The 18,588-nt window shown below is 42.8% G+C and overlaps 1 protein-coding gene across 4 annotated transcripts in view; it reads right to left on the bottom strand.

The window, feature by feature from the left end:
• Window positions 1-347: 347 nt before the first annotated feature.
• Window positions 348-18,588, bottom strand: part of LOC104153666 (hippocampus abundant transcript-like protein 1) — a 39,734-nt gene continuing 21,493 nt past the window's right edge. For 3 of the 4 annotated variants that reach the window (XM_068925405.1, XM_068925407.1, XM_068925406.1), the window contains 4 exons: window positions 16,821-16,933; window positions 15,803-15,900; window positions 13,822-13,976; window positions 348-1,977 (listed from right to left, as the gene is read on the bottom strand). In XM_068925405.1, the coding sequence (XP_068781506.1) occupies window positions 1,774-1,977; window positions 13,822-13,976; window positions 15,803-15,900; window positions 16,821-16,933 (570 nt within the window). In that variant the 3' untranslated portion in view covers window positions 348-1,773. Of the gene's footprint in view, window positions 1,978-4,399; window positions 4,569-13,821; window positions 13,977-15,802; window positions 15,901-16,820; window positions 16,934-18,588 lie in introns of all 4 variants that reach the window. The other variant, XR_011137421.1, reaches the window with a different exon arrangement.

The raw sequence follows: 18,588 nt of genomic DNA on the forward strand, positions 1-18,588 counted from the left end.
AATTTCAAACAGAGTAAAAGTGTATTCAAAACATATATAGTCTGTCTTATGGGCAAGATATATATATAGACAGCTAAGTCCCATCAGAAATAGCATGAGATCTGTTCATATTAACAATTTTTAACTCACTCCCTTCTACTCTTCCATCCTCTCTGCTCCATTGGATCCTATGCCGGCTGCATCATATGGACTTCTAAGCAAAGCACATATTTCATCATGCTTGATGCCAGACAACATAAGACAATGGAAATTCAGATACTGAAATACAGTACCAAGATTAAACCACTTTCACTCTGAAACAGAGAAGGCACAGTGAATTTGGAAGAACACACTTACACATGAAACCTAGAAAGCTTAAGATGCAGATTTATTATGCATTAGAAAGCTTATTAACTTAAAAAAAACAAACCGCATAGTACAAAAGGTTTGTTATCTCTGCTCATGTGGAACAAGTTTCAAAATATATTTAAAATTTGTTCAGTCAATACATAATCCTTTTAAAAAAGCTGTATATCCGTCAGTACCCTCATTACATTTATAAATGCATGATTTACACAGCACCTCATCTGGAAAAATTAAAACTCCTTACAAATATCTACATATATTGCATACATATAAAACATTCATATGAGTACTTTGTTAAAGTCAGGTTTAACAGTCCATTTACATTGCGGTAAATACATATAAATATTTTTTTCATAAAACGTCTCTAAAAACTAGCATATTTGTAGCTATTTGTAACTTCTTTAAAGCATCTTTTAGAAAGGAAGTCTGATGAATATATCCATGAGATTCAGCAGGTGAGAGTTATAAGAAGGCTAAATACAATTAATAACTGAACATGAATTAACAGTTAAGGCAGGGTGAAAACTAATAGGAAAGATTTCATATGGCAGATAAAGTGACAAAATGCAATAAATATACAAATTGCTTGATGTAAACTTCTCTGGCACCCACTCTCTTTCCTGCCTCAGAAGTTAGGAATGTCCATATTTCTGATGCTGAACATTACATCATTCAATTTTATTTTCCTATCAGCAAAACATTAATGTGACCAGTACTTTCAGGTGCCATCTGGATCTGCTTTAATTGCTCAGTACAGATTGTTCTGAAATGTGGGTTTAAGACATCAATATGATCTTCATTTAGGAGTAACGACTGTCATGTGTAATCATTTACCCTCTGAAGTCATCTCAGGTTTTCATCAGTGCCTTCTGGTAACTACTGGATTCCAAGTTAGTAATATTTGAGAATATGTCTTCAAGAAATTCAAAATGACCTTTATGGATAAATATTTCCGATACCAGAACAATATAGATAAGTCCCTCATATCCATGAGGACTACATGGGGCATGCATGCAGACAAAAGGCATAAGAAACAAAATAACCTTTAACAGTGGTGGCAGAAACTGCATTCTGTCTCAAATCTGATCATTTTGCATATGACTTTGGGAACTGAACATTCAACTTAAAGTTTCCATTATGTCTGCATATTGAGGTTTTTACCCAATACCAGGATTTGACATGCATTTGCAGTCATTTATTAGGTCCTGGAAATGGAATCACATCTAGTTGTGACCTCCTATGCTAGGCAAACCCTCCTGCAAGCGTGGAATCAGCTGCAAGTACAGATTTGAGTATTCATACAGCATGTGCCCTCCCTTGCACATGGTTACCTTCCTGTTGGAGACCACATACTCAGCACATCCTACCCTGCTTCCAGATCTACAATTCAGCACATGAATTTCTTCGAGTCTCCTCAGAAGTTAGCCTTCATATGCTGCTATCTTGCAGGAGTGGTTCAATGTCCTCTTCACTACCTCTGTCTAGGTTGTTGCTCAATGTACTGTTGATGCTGTTGCTGTGTTTTCTGGTACTGCTGGTTTTACTGTGCTCAGGAATAAATAAGGCTACCAGAAAAGCCAGAAGAACAATACATGCTCCAACCAGGAAGGGTGGACCAGGAATGATTGCTCTCTGCAATGAAACAAGCATATCAGAAAAATTCAAGAAATTTAAGATATTGACTTCTGCATTAAGAACTATACCATTAAGGCAGGAAATAATGGGGGATATTTACACTGTCTACAAACTGTATACAAACAAGTTCACATGTACACTGCAAAAAAAATTGTGTATCTACAGTTCCTAAGAATTCCTCACCTGATCTGCACAGGGATCTAAAACACAGAACTACGCACAAAACTATCAGTTTACAATAAGATTACTTCACACTGACTGGTGATTCTGATGTAAACTTCTTAGGCAACAAGGCTGTTAAACAGGAAAACTTCTCTTAAGAATAATAGGATAAAGTTTTAACAACCAGAAGTAAAAATGCTCAATAAATCTTTAATTTTATAACTTCACATTTTCACTTGCTTCCATGCCTGACATTCTTTAAAGTGAAGTTCGCTGAATATACAAACATCCCCCAAATTGAACTACATGCGAGGAAAATAAAGGCAGGCTATGCAATTCAGGTAATACATACCCCCTCTCATTGCAAGGATAGATTGTTGACATGTATAACAACTTGATATTTAGAGTTCACTTCTCTTGCTCACAGGCAGTTCAATTAAAAATATAAAATACAACTTATCTCCATTTCATAACCATGCTTAAAAACCAAGCACCAGAAAGTTTAAGACTAATTTTAAGCCAGCTAAATTTGATTGCAAGACTCCACAGAAGAGTGCAGCAATCCTGCAATTCTAATAAATCCTTAAACATCCTTCCTGTATTTTCAGTAACCACAATTAAATAAAAATCAAAAGGTGAAACTCGTCAGTCCACAACAGTACTTGTTTCTACCAAATAAAATGGAAGAAGTCAGTCTACTATAAAGTAGGAAAGTTGAAATTGAGCATACAGTAACAAGACGACATTTCCCTTTCTTCAACTCTTGTGGCAAGCAGAGGCCTAACTTCTCAACTGACTGTCAAAATTTAAGAGGTTTACACATATTAAACAGAATTTGTATTAGTAATATTATATTAATCTCCCATAGATGCTAAGTCCAGAAGTACTTAAAAAATTACTACACTTCAATGAAAGTGCAATAGTGGAATATTCAAAAGTTGCTCAGATAGATCAGCTGTTAAGCCATGGATAAGGGGATTCATTCATGGAAGGGAGTCAAAATTCGCATTGAAAAGTGGTCCTTGCTCATGGCATTGCTGGGTGTTTTATTACTGTCCAAATACAGTCTATGATTGCATTGTTGCTATAAGGGATATGGGTGGATAATTACTATGATGTAACCTCATTCTCCTCTTAAGGCTACCTAGTTCTGAAAACAGTTATTTAGAAGGGAACAAAGATAAATGTTTAGCTTTTACTATTTATGCTGCTTTGAGGACTAGGTATTCAATATTCTTTGAATAGATGCATAATAATTTTTCCTAACAGAAAAAAATAAGTGTGACCTACACTGCAGTTCTCCCACTTCAAAGATGAAAAAGGTGATATTCAGTAAAATTCTACTTTTAAGCCTTCTAGCTAGAGAAAGGCATAAAGGTGAGTTAAGAAAAAGGGAAACAAACTTAAGCCTGAGCTGATTAAAAAAAAGAAAACCCACACCTTAAAAAGGACCACTAACATTTGTTTCCTTTCATTCACTTGACCTATTAAATAATTGAAATTTGCAGACTTCCCTGTCAAACTGTTTGAATATGAAGGTCTACAAAAACATTAAATCTGACAGTTTCAGAATGTTGTCCATCACAGAAAACTTTATATTCAAAAAATACAACATTATCTTACAACTGTTAGCTTTCTGCAGTCAAGTTTAACTTTTTTTTAAAATGAGACAAAAGACAGCTTTCCCTCATCAAGGTATAACGTAACAAAAACTGCATAAACAAATTAGTCTCTATAGTAAGAATTTCAACAATAGCTATATAAATAGCCTACCTATGTTGATAAGTAGAGAACCATTTCCTGCAGTTAGAGTAACAATTAGTATTACAGTAAGGGAAACAAAGGTTTCCCTTATCAAGGGAAATCAAGGTTTAGCCCAGTAACTGTGCATTCTCAATTCAGTGCTTGTATACTCATAGCTCTTGACAAACAAGGGTAAAACATGAGCTCAAGTATCAACAAAAAAAACATTTAACAAGGCTTATTCCTACTTAGCACACACTAAAACACATTATATGAGCTACTGCAGCTCCAGAGACATTTGTTGAAACAAGGTAACCAGAACATCCAAGCTTATTAAAACCCTTCTTGGTAAAAAAGCTGTTAGAAGAATTACTAGCAACTCCTAGCTATTAACTTAAAACACTGGGAGAAGAAACAAACAAAACATCAAGATACATGTAACTTGCATTTGGGCCCTGCAAATTCAAGGTACTTAGCACTAAGGTTTTAAGTTGGCTTGTACACGTTCACTTACTTTCTAGTCTTTCCTTGCTGCATCCCCTGGCTTTCACTTTCACTCATTTTACTTCAGATTTTTTTTTAAGTTAGCATTATTTAAAAGCTGGAGTTCTTTCCTCCGTTACACTGGACTGAAGCATAAGAATTAGCAGGGAATGATAGTTTAATGCTTTAGGTGCCTGTAACTACAAACAAGAAAAAGTGTAATTAGAGCACAGCCAACAGAGGCAGCGAACAGATGCAGCAGTTTGCGCAGCAGTTCGCGCAGAAGGGCGCCAGAAGGCAAAGAAGGCACCTCTCCATTTTGCACAGTGGTGTGTCCTTCCCCAGGGCATGGTCATGACGCGCTGCAGAGCACGTTCCCCAGTGGCTGCTGGAGGTGCTGCATCAGCTGTGTCTGAGGCTTCAACCCAGACAGCCCCTCTGACAGCAGATGCAGCTCTGCAGGTGTCAGGCTGCAGGGAGTGCCTGGGGCCTCCCAGGGAGGCCTGGGCTGACAGTCAGCTCTCCTGCAGAAGGTGTGCTGTGGTTGACCAGTTGCTTCACCAGATAAAGGAGTTACGGGAGGAAGTTAGTAGGCTGCGTAGCATCCGAGAGGATGAGAAGGAGATTGACAGGGTATTCTCGGAGACTGTGCAGCTCCGGGAGTCCCCACCCCGCACTGCAATGGAGTTGCCGGAGAGCTCTGTACCATGTGTAAAGGTGCATCATAACACCGTTGAAGAGGGCTGGAAGCTGGTGACCTCTCGTAGAAGGAGAAAGGCTCTTGCTCCTCCTCAAGACTTACCCTTGAAGAACAAGTTTAGCGACCTCCAAGCTGAGGAGGAGCTGGACATGGCTCCAAGGGAGGCAACTGGCCTGGCAGACCCTGTGCTGTGCAGGAACCCCCGGAAGAAGCGGCGAGGGATTGGGGGTGACTCCCTGCTGCAGGGGACAGAGGCACCTATCTGCCGACCTGATCTCTTGTCCAGAGAGGTTTGCTGCCTGCCAGGGGCTCGAATAAGAGATGTCGTGGAAAGACTGCCAAGGCTCGTCCATGCATCAGACTACTACCCTCTGCTGCTCTTCCATGTGGGTGCTAATGACACGAAAGGCAAATTGGAAACCATGAAACAGGACTTCAGAGCTCTGGGAATGGTGGTGAAGTGTCTGGGAGCCCAGGTTGTTTTCTCCTCAATCCTGCCTGTGAGGGGAAAGGACAGGAGGAGGAGTAGATGAGTTTTCCAAGTTAACAGCTGGCTGCGCCGCTGGTGTTGGCAACAGGGCTTTGGTTTCTATGACCATGGGCCCCTGTTTGAAGATCAACAGCTGATGGGGAGAGATGGGATTCACCTTACCAAGCGGAGCACGCACGTCTTTGCCAACAGGTTGGCCAGCCAGGTAAGGAGGGCTTTAAACTAGGAAAGATGGGGGAAGGGGAGTGGTATAGTGGCAGGGGAGTCAGTAAAACACCACTCAAGTCAGGATGCCTCCAGCGGGTGCATGCAGCCAGGGGAGACAGCATGGAACATGGCTATGGAGGCTCCTCTTGCACCTCTCCTGGGAAGCTTGCATGCTTGACTGGCTCTCTGAAATGCCTGTATACCAATGCACGCAGCATGGGGAATAAGCAGGAAGAGTTAGAGATCTGTGTGCGGTCGCAGGGCCGTGATCTCATTGCAGTCACAGAGACATGATGGGCTAGCTTGCATGACTGGGATGCTGTCATGGATGGCTATGTGCTTTTTAGGAAAGACGGGCCAGGAAGGCGAGGTGGTGGAGTTGCCCTTTATGTGAGGGAGCAACTAGAATGTGTGGAGCTCTGCCTAGGGGTGGATGAAGAGCAAGTTGAGAGCCTATGGGTAAGGATAAAAGGGCAGGGTAACATGGGTGACACTGTTGTGGGGGTTTACTACAGGCCACCTGACCGGGAGGAAGTCATCGATGAGGCCTTCTACAGACAGCTGGAAGTAGCCTCACAATCACAGGCCCTGGTTCTCATGGGGGACTTCAACCACCCTGACATCTGCTGGGAAGAGAGCACAGCTAGGCACAAACAGTCAAAGAGGTTCCTGCAGAGCACTGAGGATAATTTCTTGACTCAGGTGGTGGAGACGCCAATGAGGAGAGGTGCAATGCTAGACCTTGTACTAACAAACAAAGAAGGTCTGGTTGGAGATGTGAAGGTTGGGGGCAACCTTGGCTGCAGTGACCATGAGATGGTGGAGTTGAGGATCCTGCGAGGAGGGAGCAGGGCAATAAGTAGGATCACAACCCTGGACTTCAGGAGAGCAGACTTTGGCCTCTTCAGGGACCTACTTGGGGGAATCTCATGGGGGAGGGCCCCAGAAGGAAGAGGGGTCCAAGAAACCTGGTTAGTATTCAAGGATCACCTCCTCCAGGCTCAAGACAGGTGAATCTCTCTGAGGAAGTAGTCCAGCAAAGCGGGCAGGAGACCTGCATGGATGAGCAAGGAACTCCTGGCAAAACTCCAACAGAAGAAGGAAGTCTACAGAATGTGGAAAAGGGGACAGGCCACTTGGGAGGAATACAGGGACATTGTCAGAGCGTGCAGGGATGCGACAAGGAAGGCCAAGGCCCATTTGGAATTAAATCTGGCAAGGGATGTCAAGGACAACAAGAAGGGGTTCTTCAAATACATCAGTAGCAAAAGGAAGACTAGGGAAAATGTGGGCCCACTGCTGAATGGGGTGGGGGCCCTGGTGACAAAGGATACAGAGAAGGCAGAGTTGTTGGATGCTGCCTTTGCTTCAGTCTTCACTGCTAAGGCCAGCCCTGGGGAATTCCAGACCCTGCGGACAAGAGAGGAAGGCTGGAGAAAGGAAGACTCTCCCTTGGTCGAGGAGGATCAGGTTAGAGATCTTTTGTCCAAACTTGACATCCATAAATCCATGGGCCCTGACGGGATGCACCCAGGAGTGCTGAGGGAGCTGGCGGATGTTATTGCTAGGCCACTCTCCATCATCTTTGAAAGGTCCTGGAGAACAGGAGAGGTGCCTGAGGGCTGGAAGAAAGCCAATGTCACCCCAGTCTTCAAAAAGGGCAAGAAGGAGGAGCCAGGGAACTACAGGCCTGTCAGCCTCACCTCCATGCCGGGAAAGGTGACAGAACAGCTCCTCCTGGAGGTCCTCACTAAGCATCGGGAGGACAAGGTGGTGATCAGGAGGAGTCAGCATGGATTCACCAAAGGGAAATCATGCTTGACCAATCTGATAGCCTGCTATGATGGAATGACTGGCTGGGTGGATGATGGGAGAGCAGTGGATGTTGTCTCCCTGGACTTCAGCAAGGCTTTTGACACTATCAAAAGACACACCAGAAGACTGTGCTGCCATTCAGAGGGACCTGGACAGGCTGGAGAGCTGGGCAGAGAGGAACCACATGAAGTTCAACAAAGGCAAGTGCAGGGTCCTGCACCTAGGGAGGAATAATCCCATGCACCAGGACAGGCTGGGGGCTGACCTGCTGGAAAGCAGCTCTGCAGAGAAGGACCTGGGAGTGCTGGTGGACAACAAGTTAAGCATGAGCCAGCAATGTGCCCTTGTGGCCAAGAAGGCCAATGGTATCCTGGGGTGCATTAGGCAGAGTGTTGCCAGCAGGTCGAGGGAGGTGATCCTGCCCCTCTACTCAGCCCTGGTGAGGCCACATCTGGAGTCCTGTGTCCAGTTCTAGGCTCCCCAGTACAAGAGAGACATGGCACTACTGGAGAGAGTCCAGCAGAGGGCTACCAAGATGATTAGAGGGCTGGAGCACCTCTCCTATGAAGAAAGACTGCAAGAGCTGGGCCTGTTCAGCCTGGAGAAGAGAAGATTGAGAGGCGATCTCATCAATGTGTATAAGTATCTGAAGGGAGGGTGTCAAGAGGATGAGGCCAGCCTCTTCTCCGCAGTGCCCAGTGACAGGACAAGAGGCAATGGGCAGAAACTGAACCACAGGAAGTTCCATCTGAGCATGAGGAAAAACTTCTTCACTGTGAGGGTGCCTGAGCCCTGGAACAGGTTGCCCAGAGAGGTAGGTGAGTCTCCTTCCCTGGAGATATTCAAAACCCGTCTGGATGTGATCCTGTGCAATATGCTCTAGGTGACCCTGCTTGAGCAGGGAGGTTGGACTAGATGCTCTCCAGAGGTCCCTTCCAACCTAAACGATTCTGTGATTCTGTGATATTGAACAAGACTGGACCCAGGACTGACCCCTGGGGGACACCGCTAGCCACAGGCCTCCAACTTGACTCTGCGCCATTCACCACAACCCTCTGAGCTCGGCCATCCAGACAGTTCTCAATCCACCTCACTGTCCACTCATCTAGCCCACACTTCCTGAGCTTACCTACGAGGATGTGATGGGAGACAGTGTCAAAAGCCTTGCTCAAGTCCAGGGAGACAACATCCACTGCTCTCCCCTCCTCTACCCAGCCAGTCATTCCATCCTAGAAGGCTATCAGGTTGGTCAAGCATGATTTCCCTTTGGTGAATCCATGCTGACTACTCCTGATCACCTTCTTGTCCTCCACATGCTTAGTGAGGACCTCCAGGAGGAGCTGTTCCATCACCTTTCCAGGGATGGAGGTGAGGCTGACAGGCCTGTAGTTCCCTGGCTCCTCCTTCTTGCCCTTTTTGAAGACTGGGGTGACATTGGCTTTCTTCCAGTCCTCAGGCACCTCGCCTGATCTCCAGGACCTTTCAGAGATGATGGGGAGTGGCCTAGCGATAACATCCGCCAGCTCCCTCAGCACTCGTGGATGCATCCCATCAGGGCCCATGGATTTATGGATGTCAAGTTTGGACAAAAGATCTCTAACCTGATCCTCCTCCACCAAGGGAGAGTCTTCCTTTCTCCAGCCTTCCTCTCTTGTCCCCAGGGTCTGGAATTCCTCAGGACTGGCCTTAACAGTGAAGACTGAAACAAAGGCAGCATTCAATAACTCTGCCTTCTCTGTATCCTTCGTCACCAGGGCACCCGCCCCATTCAGCAGTGGGCCCACGTTTTCCCTAGTCTTCCTTTTGCTACTGATGTATTTGAAGAACCCCTTCTTGTTGTCCTTGACATCCCTTGCCAGATTTAATTCCAAAAGGGCCGTAGCCTTCCTTGTCACATCCCTGCACACTCTGACGTACATCCCTGTATTCCTCCCAAGTGGCTTTTCCCCTTTTCCACATTCTGTAGACTTCCTTCTTCTGCTGGAGTTTTGCCAGGAGTTCCTTGCTCATCCATGCAGGTCTCCTGCCCACTTTGCTGGACTTCTTACTCAGAGGGATGCACCGATCTTGAGCCTGGAGGAGGTGATGCTTGAATATTAACCAGGATTCTTGGACCCCTCTTCCTTCTAGGGCCCTCCCCCATGAGATTCCCCTAAGTAGGTCCCTGAAGAGGCCAAAGTTAGCTCTCCTGAAGTCCAGGGTTGCAATTTTACTTATTGTCCTGCTTCCTCCTCGCAGGATCCTCAACTCCACCATCTCATGGTCACTGCAGCCAAGGCTGCCCCCAACCTTCACATCTCCAACCAGACCTTCTTTGTTTGTTAGTACAAGGTCTAGCATTGCACCTCTCCTCATTGGCGTCTCCACCACCTGAGTCAAGAAATTATCCTCAGTGCTCTGCAGGAACCTCTTTGACTGTTTGTGCCTAGCTGTGCTCTCTTCCCAGCAGATGTCAGGGTGGTTGAAGTCCCCCATGAGAACCAGGGCCTGTGATTGTGAGGCTACTTCCAGCTGTCTGTAGAAGGCCTCATCGATGACTTCCTCCCGGTCAGGTGGCCTGTAGTAAACCCCCACAACAGTGTCACCCATGTTACCCTGCCCTTTTATCCTTACCCATAGGCTCTCAACTTGCTCTTCATCCACCCCTAGGCAGAGCTCCACACATTCTAGTTGCTCCCTCACATAAAGGGCAACTCCACCACCTCGCCATCCTGGCCCGTCTTTCCTAAAAAGCACATAGCCATCCATGACAGCATCCCAGTCATGCAAGCTAGCCCATCATGTCTCTGTGACTGCAATGAGATCACGGCCCTGCGACCGCACACAGATCTCTAACTCTTCCTGCTTATTCCCCATGCTGCGTGCATTGGTATACAGGCATTTCAGAGAGCCAGTCAAGCATGCAAGCTTCCCAGGAGAGGTGCAAGAGGAGCCTCCATAGCCATGTTCCATGCTGTCTCCCCTGGCTGCATGCACCCGCTGGAGGCATCCTGACTTGAGTGGTGTTTTACTGACTCCCCTGCCACTATACCACTCCCCTTCCCCCATCTTTCCTAGTTTAAAGCCCTCCTTACCTGGCTGGCCAACCTGTTGGCAAAGACGTGCGTGCTCCGCTTGGTAAGGTGAATCCCATCTCTCCCCATCAGCTGTTGATCTTCAAACAGGGGCCCATGGTCATAGAAACCAAAGCCCTGTTGCCAACACCAGCGGCGCAGCCAGCTGTTAACTTGGAAAACTCATCTACTCCTCCTCCTGTCCTTTCCCCTCACAGGCAGGATTGAGGAGAAAACAACCTGGGCTCCCAGACACTTCACCACCATTCCCAGAGCTCTGAAGTCCTGTTTCATGGTTTCCAATTTGCCTTTCGTGTCATTAGCACCCACATGGAAGAGCAGCAGAGGGTAGTAGTCTGATGCATGGACGAGCCTTGGCAGTCTTTCCACGACATCTCTTATTCGAGCCCCTGGCAGGCAGCAAACCTCTCTGGACAAGAGATCAGGTCGGCAGATAGGTGCCTCTGTCCCCTGCAGCAGGGAGTCACCCCCAATCCCTCGCCGCTTCTTCCGGGGGTTCCTGCACAGCACAGGGTCTGCCAGGCCAGTTGCCTCCCTTGGAGCCATGTCCAGCTCCTCCTCAGCTTGGAGGTCGCTAAACTTGTTCTTCAAGGGTAAGTCTTGAGGAGGAGCAAGAGCCTTTCTCCTTCTACGAGAAATCACCAATGTATTCATCAATGACCTTGAGGAAGGGACAGAGTGCACCCTCAGCAAGTTTGCTGATGATACTAAACTGGGGGGAGAGGCTAACACACCAGAAGACTGTGCTGCCATTCAGAGGGACCTGGACAGGCTGGAGAGATGGGCAGAGAGGAACCTCATGAAGTTCAACAAAGGCAAGCGCAAGGTCCTGCACCTAGGGAGGAATAACCCCAGGCACCAGTACAGGCTGGGGGCTGACCTGCTGGAAAGCAGCTCTGCAGAGAAGGACCTGGGAGTGCTGGTGGACCACAAGTTAAGCATGAGCCAGCAATGTGCCCTTGTGGCCAAGAAGGCCAAGGGTATCCTGGGGTGCATTAGGCAGAGTGTTGCCAGCAGGTGGAGGGAGGTGATCCTGCCCCTCTACTCAGCCCTGGGGAGGCCACATCTGGAGTACTGTGTCCAGTTCTGGGATCCCCAGTACAAGAGAGACATGGCACTACTGGAGAGAGTCCAGTGGAGGGCTACCAAGATGATGAGGGGACTGGGGCATCTCTCCTATGAAGAAAGGCTGAGAGAGCTGGGCCTGTTCAGCCTGGAGAAGAGAAGACTGAGAGGGGATCTCATCAACGTGTACAAGTATCTGAAGGGGGAGTGTCAAGAGGATGAGGCCAGCCTCTTCTCCGTGGTGCCCAGCAACAGGACAAGAGGCAATGGGCAGAAACTGAACCACAGGAAGTTCCATCTGAACCTGAGAAAAAACTTCTTCACTGTGAGGGTGACAGAGCATTGGAACAGGTTGCCCAGAGAGGTAGTGGAGTCTCCTTCCCTGGAGATATTCAAAACCCGTCTGGATGTGATCCTGGGAAATATGCTCTAGGTGACCCTGCTTGAGCAGGGAGGTTGGACTAGATGATCTCCAGAGGTCCCTTCCAACCTAAACGATTCTGTGATTCTGTGTAATTATAGACAATCAGCACAGCTTATGAGTATATACGTAATTAAATATAAGAGCAGTCCCACTGAAATTAGTATGAGTAATGTGAATTATGCAATTACTTAACTATTCTGCTGTACTGCTAAAAAATCTTTACTTATAAGTCTCCAAAAACCAAGGAAGTATGAAACTACACTTTTATTTATACTTTTAGCATAGAAAAATCATGATTTTTATAGGGAGGTCCATACATTAGGTTTTAGCGCAGGAATTTTTTTTTTTTTTTTTTTTTTTAACCATAAGCATTAAAAAACCTCAAAACAGAAGTTGACTCTTCTATAACTTACAGGAGCACTCAGTCAATGCACTGTAATACATCTGTACTACTTCAGTGAGAACACATGAATTTTCTTAAAGTAACAGGAAATATTGAAAGTTTTTACAATAAATGTACAAAGCCAACAACTCCCCCCCCCCCCCCCCCCCCCGAAAAACTTTGTGTGATTTTATGCTTTAAGAAACTTCAGAAGCTGAATTTAAACTAAAGGAAACATGCAAAAATTCTTGAAAATCTCAATTTGAGGTTAAAGGTATTTTCAGATTTGATTATAGCTTCCTTTCTGTACAATATTAACATAGATAGAGGCATTTGCCCCCTTATAAAAGTTCCAGTTTGCTTGAGCAAATTAGAGTTCTTCACTATGGATAAAAAAAGGAACATGTTCAAGCTCCAGTGACAGTTTATACCTGTAAGGTGCATGGATTGGGGGATGGACAACAAATGGTTGCTTGCACAGTAACAGTTTCAACCAGTTACTTATATATTGAAGTAATTTTTTTCCCCTAACTGAGCAGCTGAATGAGAAGCAAAGAGATAAGATCTCTGAAAAATCCAATTATTTGAAAAAGTAATGAAGTTGTAGCTGAAGAGCTCAAGGAGATCAGGCTAAAAGGAGAAGAGGTCCACAAGAGATCAGATTCTCCTAGCTCTAGGAATCATGGATTTGATATTTTGGAAGCCAAATAGGAAAGAACAAAGCAGACCAAAAAAAGCACATGTGGAATGGATAAGACGATAGACTGAAGGGAGTTTCAAAGAAATGTTGTATAGAATTGATTATACTTTGGCTGGAATAAAAGAGTCAAAAGCAAAAAGCACCAGAAGTTAAGGAAAGGCCATGAACAGTGTTATTACTGCCATTAAAAACATCTGCACCTCATCTGTGTACCAAATCACTGTATATGTAAATATTCAGCCTAGTACTATGAGGTTCAGAAATAAAATTGCCATAATTTACTAAGTTACTAAACAATGACCTTCCTATTTGCCAAAGATTCATATTTTGCTGTGATTCAGGATTATAGCTGTTTTGAGTAGACTTAAAGAAGTTAACCAGTTCTGTTAGAATAGCTGAAGCCAAAACTGCTACTTAGTGTGAACTAAAAAGTTTGTAATCACATCTTAATTATGAGCTATTTTAATATTTCAATAAAGTTGACAATTGGAAACTAAATAGTTCAGGAATTAGACACCAAAACTTTAATCAATGAAAAACAACAGATTTTTACCCTAATGAGTTCTGCACTGTAACTTCACACATTTTACACTTACCTCATCACTGGGATCTTGCATTGTTTTTCCAGAACTCTGATCAGGTGGCAATTCATTGAGCTCCACATGAAAGAGAAAGAAAATAAAGCCATACAGCGCTGGTCCCAGGCCATTGCACAGACCTCTTATTCCAGTTATTATTCCTTGGACAACACCTAAAAAAACAAGAACAGGGTTTTTGTGATTAATCAAGAACAAAGTTAACAGTCCAAAGTTTTTTCTAATGGCTGTTTCAAAATATCACATACTATAATTATTCCTATGTACTAAGATGTTAAAATACTTTGAAGACAATTTTGCTGGATTAAAATAATCCTCTGCATGACCATAATTCTGTCACTATACCATGCATGCTAGTCAGCCATTTGAGTTTTGAAACTTTGCAACTAAATCAGAGATTAAGCATTCCAAGTATGGGCAAGCCTAATTCTCTCCGTAACAATTCTTCCACCCTCACCCAATGCCTACAATGAACAAGACAGAGGTTAAATATGGTACTTGCTCAGTTTATTCTCAAGTGAAAGTTAGACTATTATGTATTAAACAATGTTACTGGCAAAATATGCCCAAACTAAGTTGGTCTCCCTTCTCCAGTCTAAACCAGGATTTATTCAAGTATCAGACAACTTATTTGGGATGGAAAAGCAGTAAATCCACAATACTAGCTTATCAGTTTCAGATTAAAATATTTAAATAGCTTGATTAATCAAAGCTCTGAGAGTATATTTTTGCTTCAAGCTCATTAAGTGATTGTGATGTCAATGTAAAAAGTACAGCAATTTGATGATCTTAGTCTAAGATGCTACAGGGCACTATTTTTATGACATTAATAGTCCAAGTAGCCCCCTCCTTCTTGTGCCAGTAACTTGTAAGACTGACAATTTTTTTTGGCTTGTTTGCCATCCAAAATTTTTTCATTGTAGGTTGGCCTATAACCTTAAAACTTTGTCTACCACTAGGTGGCAAAACTTCACTCTAGAAACTACTACATACTTAACTATTAACAATAGTTTTCTTCAGTGTAAAAAGTGTACAACTTGTGTAAATTTGCTCTTTAAACTATTCATTTCATGACATCAGTAGACAATTGGTCTTTTAGATGTCTCTATTAGAAACAAGAATTTGAGGGGGAAGGAGATCAAAAAAACCATGGAAAATATTGTCTTTTGCATCTTACTCAACAGTAATGTACCTCCTAGAACTGGATCTCCTTTTTCTCCCATATTAACCTCAATTATCCAACTTATTGTACATTAAAGCAAGATTGATATTTATATGACTTATGTACAGGATTTTAAAATAGAACATTGTAAATTCAGCTATTAGATGCCAGCACATTAAGACTTAGTACTATGAGGACTCCTTCCCACACTCCATTTCAAAAGACAGTATTTTTGATACGCTTATTCTCCTTCAAAGACAATTACATGCCATTTCTTCATGACGTTTTCCTATTTGCTCAGATCAACTATTTACTTAAGTTCCCTTTTCTATTCCTTGAAATCTTGAAGTATTACAGCAAACAGGACCATCTTTCCCCACACAGAATAGAGCATTTTCTTGTGAATATGTGGCTTATTTTAATCTAGCAAGCTATGTTTTTAGTTTGCATTAAAAGATGGTACTGTTATATTAACACTGGTTATCTACTTACAGAATATTGCTTCTAGTAAAAAGAGGAAGGAAAGAGCATGAAAGTTACCTCATTTTCTCATCATTTTTAGTCACAGTATATTTAGAGGAAGCCAGAAGAGGAGCAACTGGTCTGATAAAAGCTTTGCATTTTGCAATGCAAATCTGACAGATGTGTGCACCTCTTTTCTACATATATTGGTAGACTTCCATAGCTAGTACCACAGAAACTCCTTACTCATCAGCCTATTTGAGAGGTATGACTAGGTAAGTATTCTGCTTTCTAGACACAAGAGTCATCCAGGAAAGCTTTCTTTGATGCTGAAACATGAGCTCACTTAATACTCACCTTGTTGATCTGACTCCGCATTTCGTGAAACCAGAGCACTGATTGCTGGGAACGTAACACTTGACATTGCTGCTACAGCTCCTGCTGCCCACATCATCCTGTTTTAAATACATAATTTGAATTAGAAAATAGAATGCCCATAATTCCCCTTACCTTTCCTTCCCCCACCTCAAAAAGGCCACAAGGCTACCCTTGTTTAGGGCTTAACCCTCTTTCAAAAGTACTCTTAATAAAATAACTAAAGGCCAGCAATTATCTAGTCAGGGCCTTCCTCTGCCTCCTTTTTTCCAACTTACTCTTGTAAAAAGCTTGTTGAAACAAAACCTTTTGATTCTACACTAGCTATTAAAGTAGGAGAAAAGGGAGCACGAATGAAATGCTGTACTGGCTTGCCCTCTACAAAGGCTGTACCAGAGGAACAGTTTCAGAGCATCTCCTGGTGAAGCAGCTTTAGTTTGTAAAACACACTAGGAAGCACTCTGATGAATACACATTAATCACCGAGTCATAGGACAAACTTTTTTTTTTTTTTTAAGGGGAAAACCTGCTCCAGCTTCCTGTTTTAGTTTACTATACAAGCTTCTTTTTGGAAGTAGAACTTCCAAGATCAAAAATAGTTATAGTAGGAGAATGACAAGGCAGAAAAAAATGAAAGTCCTATAACTGATTGATAGAATGAACCTAATGGAATTACTGGAGAGAACATACTACTTATTAGTTTGTGAATTTAAAAAAGTTTGAAAATGCTTTAGTAAGACATAAAACAGATCAGTACTAAAATGATGCAAAGATTCCTTTTTCAAAAAGGCTGCTACTCTACAACTTACACTATATACCTGGAAAGCTCCATCATTCTTAGATTTGTGAAGTCCAGACCAAATTTCTGCAGTGTAACGCAGATCAGAATATTTTATGCACAGAAGACAAATACTCATGATGACAAAAATAAAATGGTAGGATTTCTTGGAAAAAAAATCAGTTTCATAACACGTATGCATAAGTGAAAACGCACACTTACCAAGACTGAGATCCAAAACCATACCAAGCCAACTGAAGGATCTGAAAACCAAGGCCAAGAAGAACTGTGTTTTTGTTCCCTATTGACCTCATCAAGACACTCAGAAACACAGTCTGCAAGAGAAATCAATTCATCCAAAAGTTATTTTAAAATAATTTCTCCTTCTACACAAAATAATTCATAAGATCTAACTGCTGAAGAAACTCACACTATTCATACTATTACTTTTCGTGTATTAAAACTAAAATGCAGACAATCAGTCACAGCAACATTTGATGTACAGTTATTGTTAACTATTAAAGGGTTTCTGCTTCTGCTTAAGGACTTTAGAAGTGTACGCATTGCCTTCTGTGTACATTACAGTAGAAATAGATGCTAAGATATAAACAGGATTCTGCTTCCATCCCTACAATTTATTTTCTCACAGAATAGAAAGTTCCACAATAAAAGCTGGTCTTTAAGACAATACAGATTGAATTTAGGAGTATATACAAATACTAGAGGAAAAAAGTTACCTCAAGTTTTTTTCAGAGTGGGAGGGAAAGGTGAATTACTACCCATATTTACAATTAAAACCAAAAGAACAAACCCTGCTGCTTCCATTACTTCACAACATTCAAAATTAGGCCAAGTCCCTTCTCTAAGCAACTTTCATTGTCTATTCTACTTACTCTTCACATCAGTCATTTGACCTTTTTAGTTGCATATGGAAATAAATCCTGAACGAAGACCAGTTTTTCATTTGTTAGTAGTGAAGTTACTACTGAAGGGGAAGGAAGTCCCAGTTCAGGTACAACAGCAATAGCCCCATGGCAATAGGCAGACAGTTCCCAATAAGGCAAAGTCCTGACAGCCTCACAGAGTTAATAGCACACACATTTTTCTTTAACCTAAGAACCTTATGAAAAGTCAGGGAAAGAGAATAAGAATGACTGCAGAGAAAGCACACTTCCTCTCATGTTCATCTTACTGATCTTAGTTTTCTTGTGTGTTCTCATGCTTAATTTTAGTCTCAGCTAGTTTGAAAGCTAAATAATAAAATAATTCTATCTACATGTGAATCAATCCCCTCTGGGTAGATCCAACATGCCAACTTGCAAATCAGTATTAAGCAATATTTATTTCAATGATTTGCTCTGAGTTCAAAAAAATCACAGTTTCTGCGTTTTAATATTAAAAACCATGAAACAATGTCAACCATTGCAGAGATTTATGGCAAAAGTATTGAGATTGGTCTGAGTAAAGTACAATTGGAAAATGTAAACACACACAAAAGCATCAGAAGAAACAGCACAAGGGCTAAAAGAAGAGCTTGTATTGATAATTAAGGATACAACTGACACCAACAAAACTGGTAAACACTGAGGAACATGTTTACATCGAAACAGTAAGACCTCCAATTCTGCTTATAGGAGGATGACAACAAGGTTAGGACACCCTGCATGTGCCATTCCTCTTCCTTTTATCACAATAGGAAGAGGAACTGCAGCCATCAAGATACCTAAACACTCAACAGACAGATTTGAGGAGGAAGCAAAATACCACACTATAACAACTGTCTGACTCCTAAAATGAGTAGAAGACCTGTCCAAAAACCAGCTCACTCTTGCTAATAAAGAGGAACACAAACAAAGTCCCCCAATCTCCATGCTGAGCCTAAGTAGCCTTGGCCAGACCACTAGGACTCAGGCATCCTGTTTATACGAGTTTGATAGCATAAGCTATGAAATCTATGAGCACTGGTGCAAGTAAACAAAATTCACCTTCC

The sequence above is a fragment of the Struthio camelus genome, chromosome W (genome assembly GCF_040807025.1).
Source record: "Struthio camelus isolate bStrCam1 chromosome W, bStrCam1.hap1, whole genome shotgun sequence".
NCBI classification, from domain to species: Eukaryota; Metazoa; Chordata; class Aves; order Struthioniformes; family Struthionidae; genus Struthio; species Struthio camelus.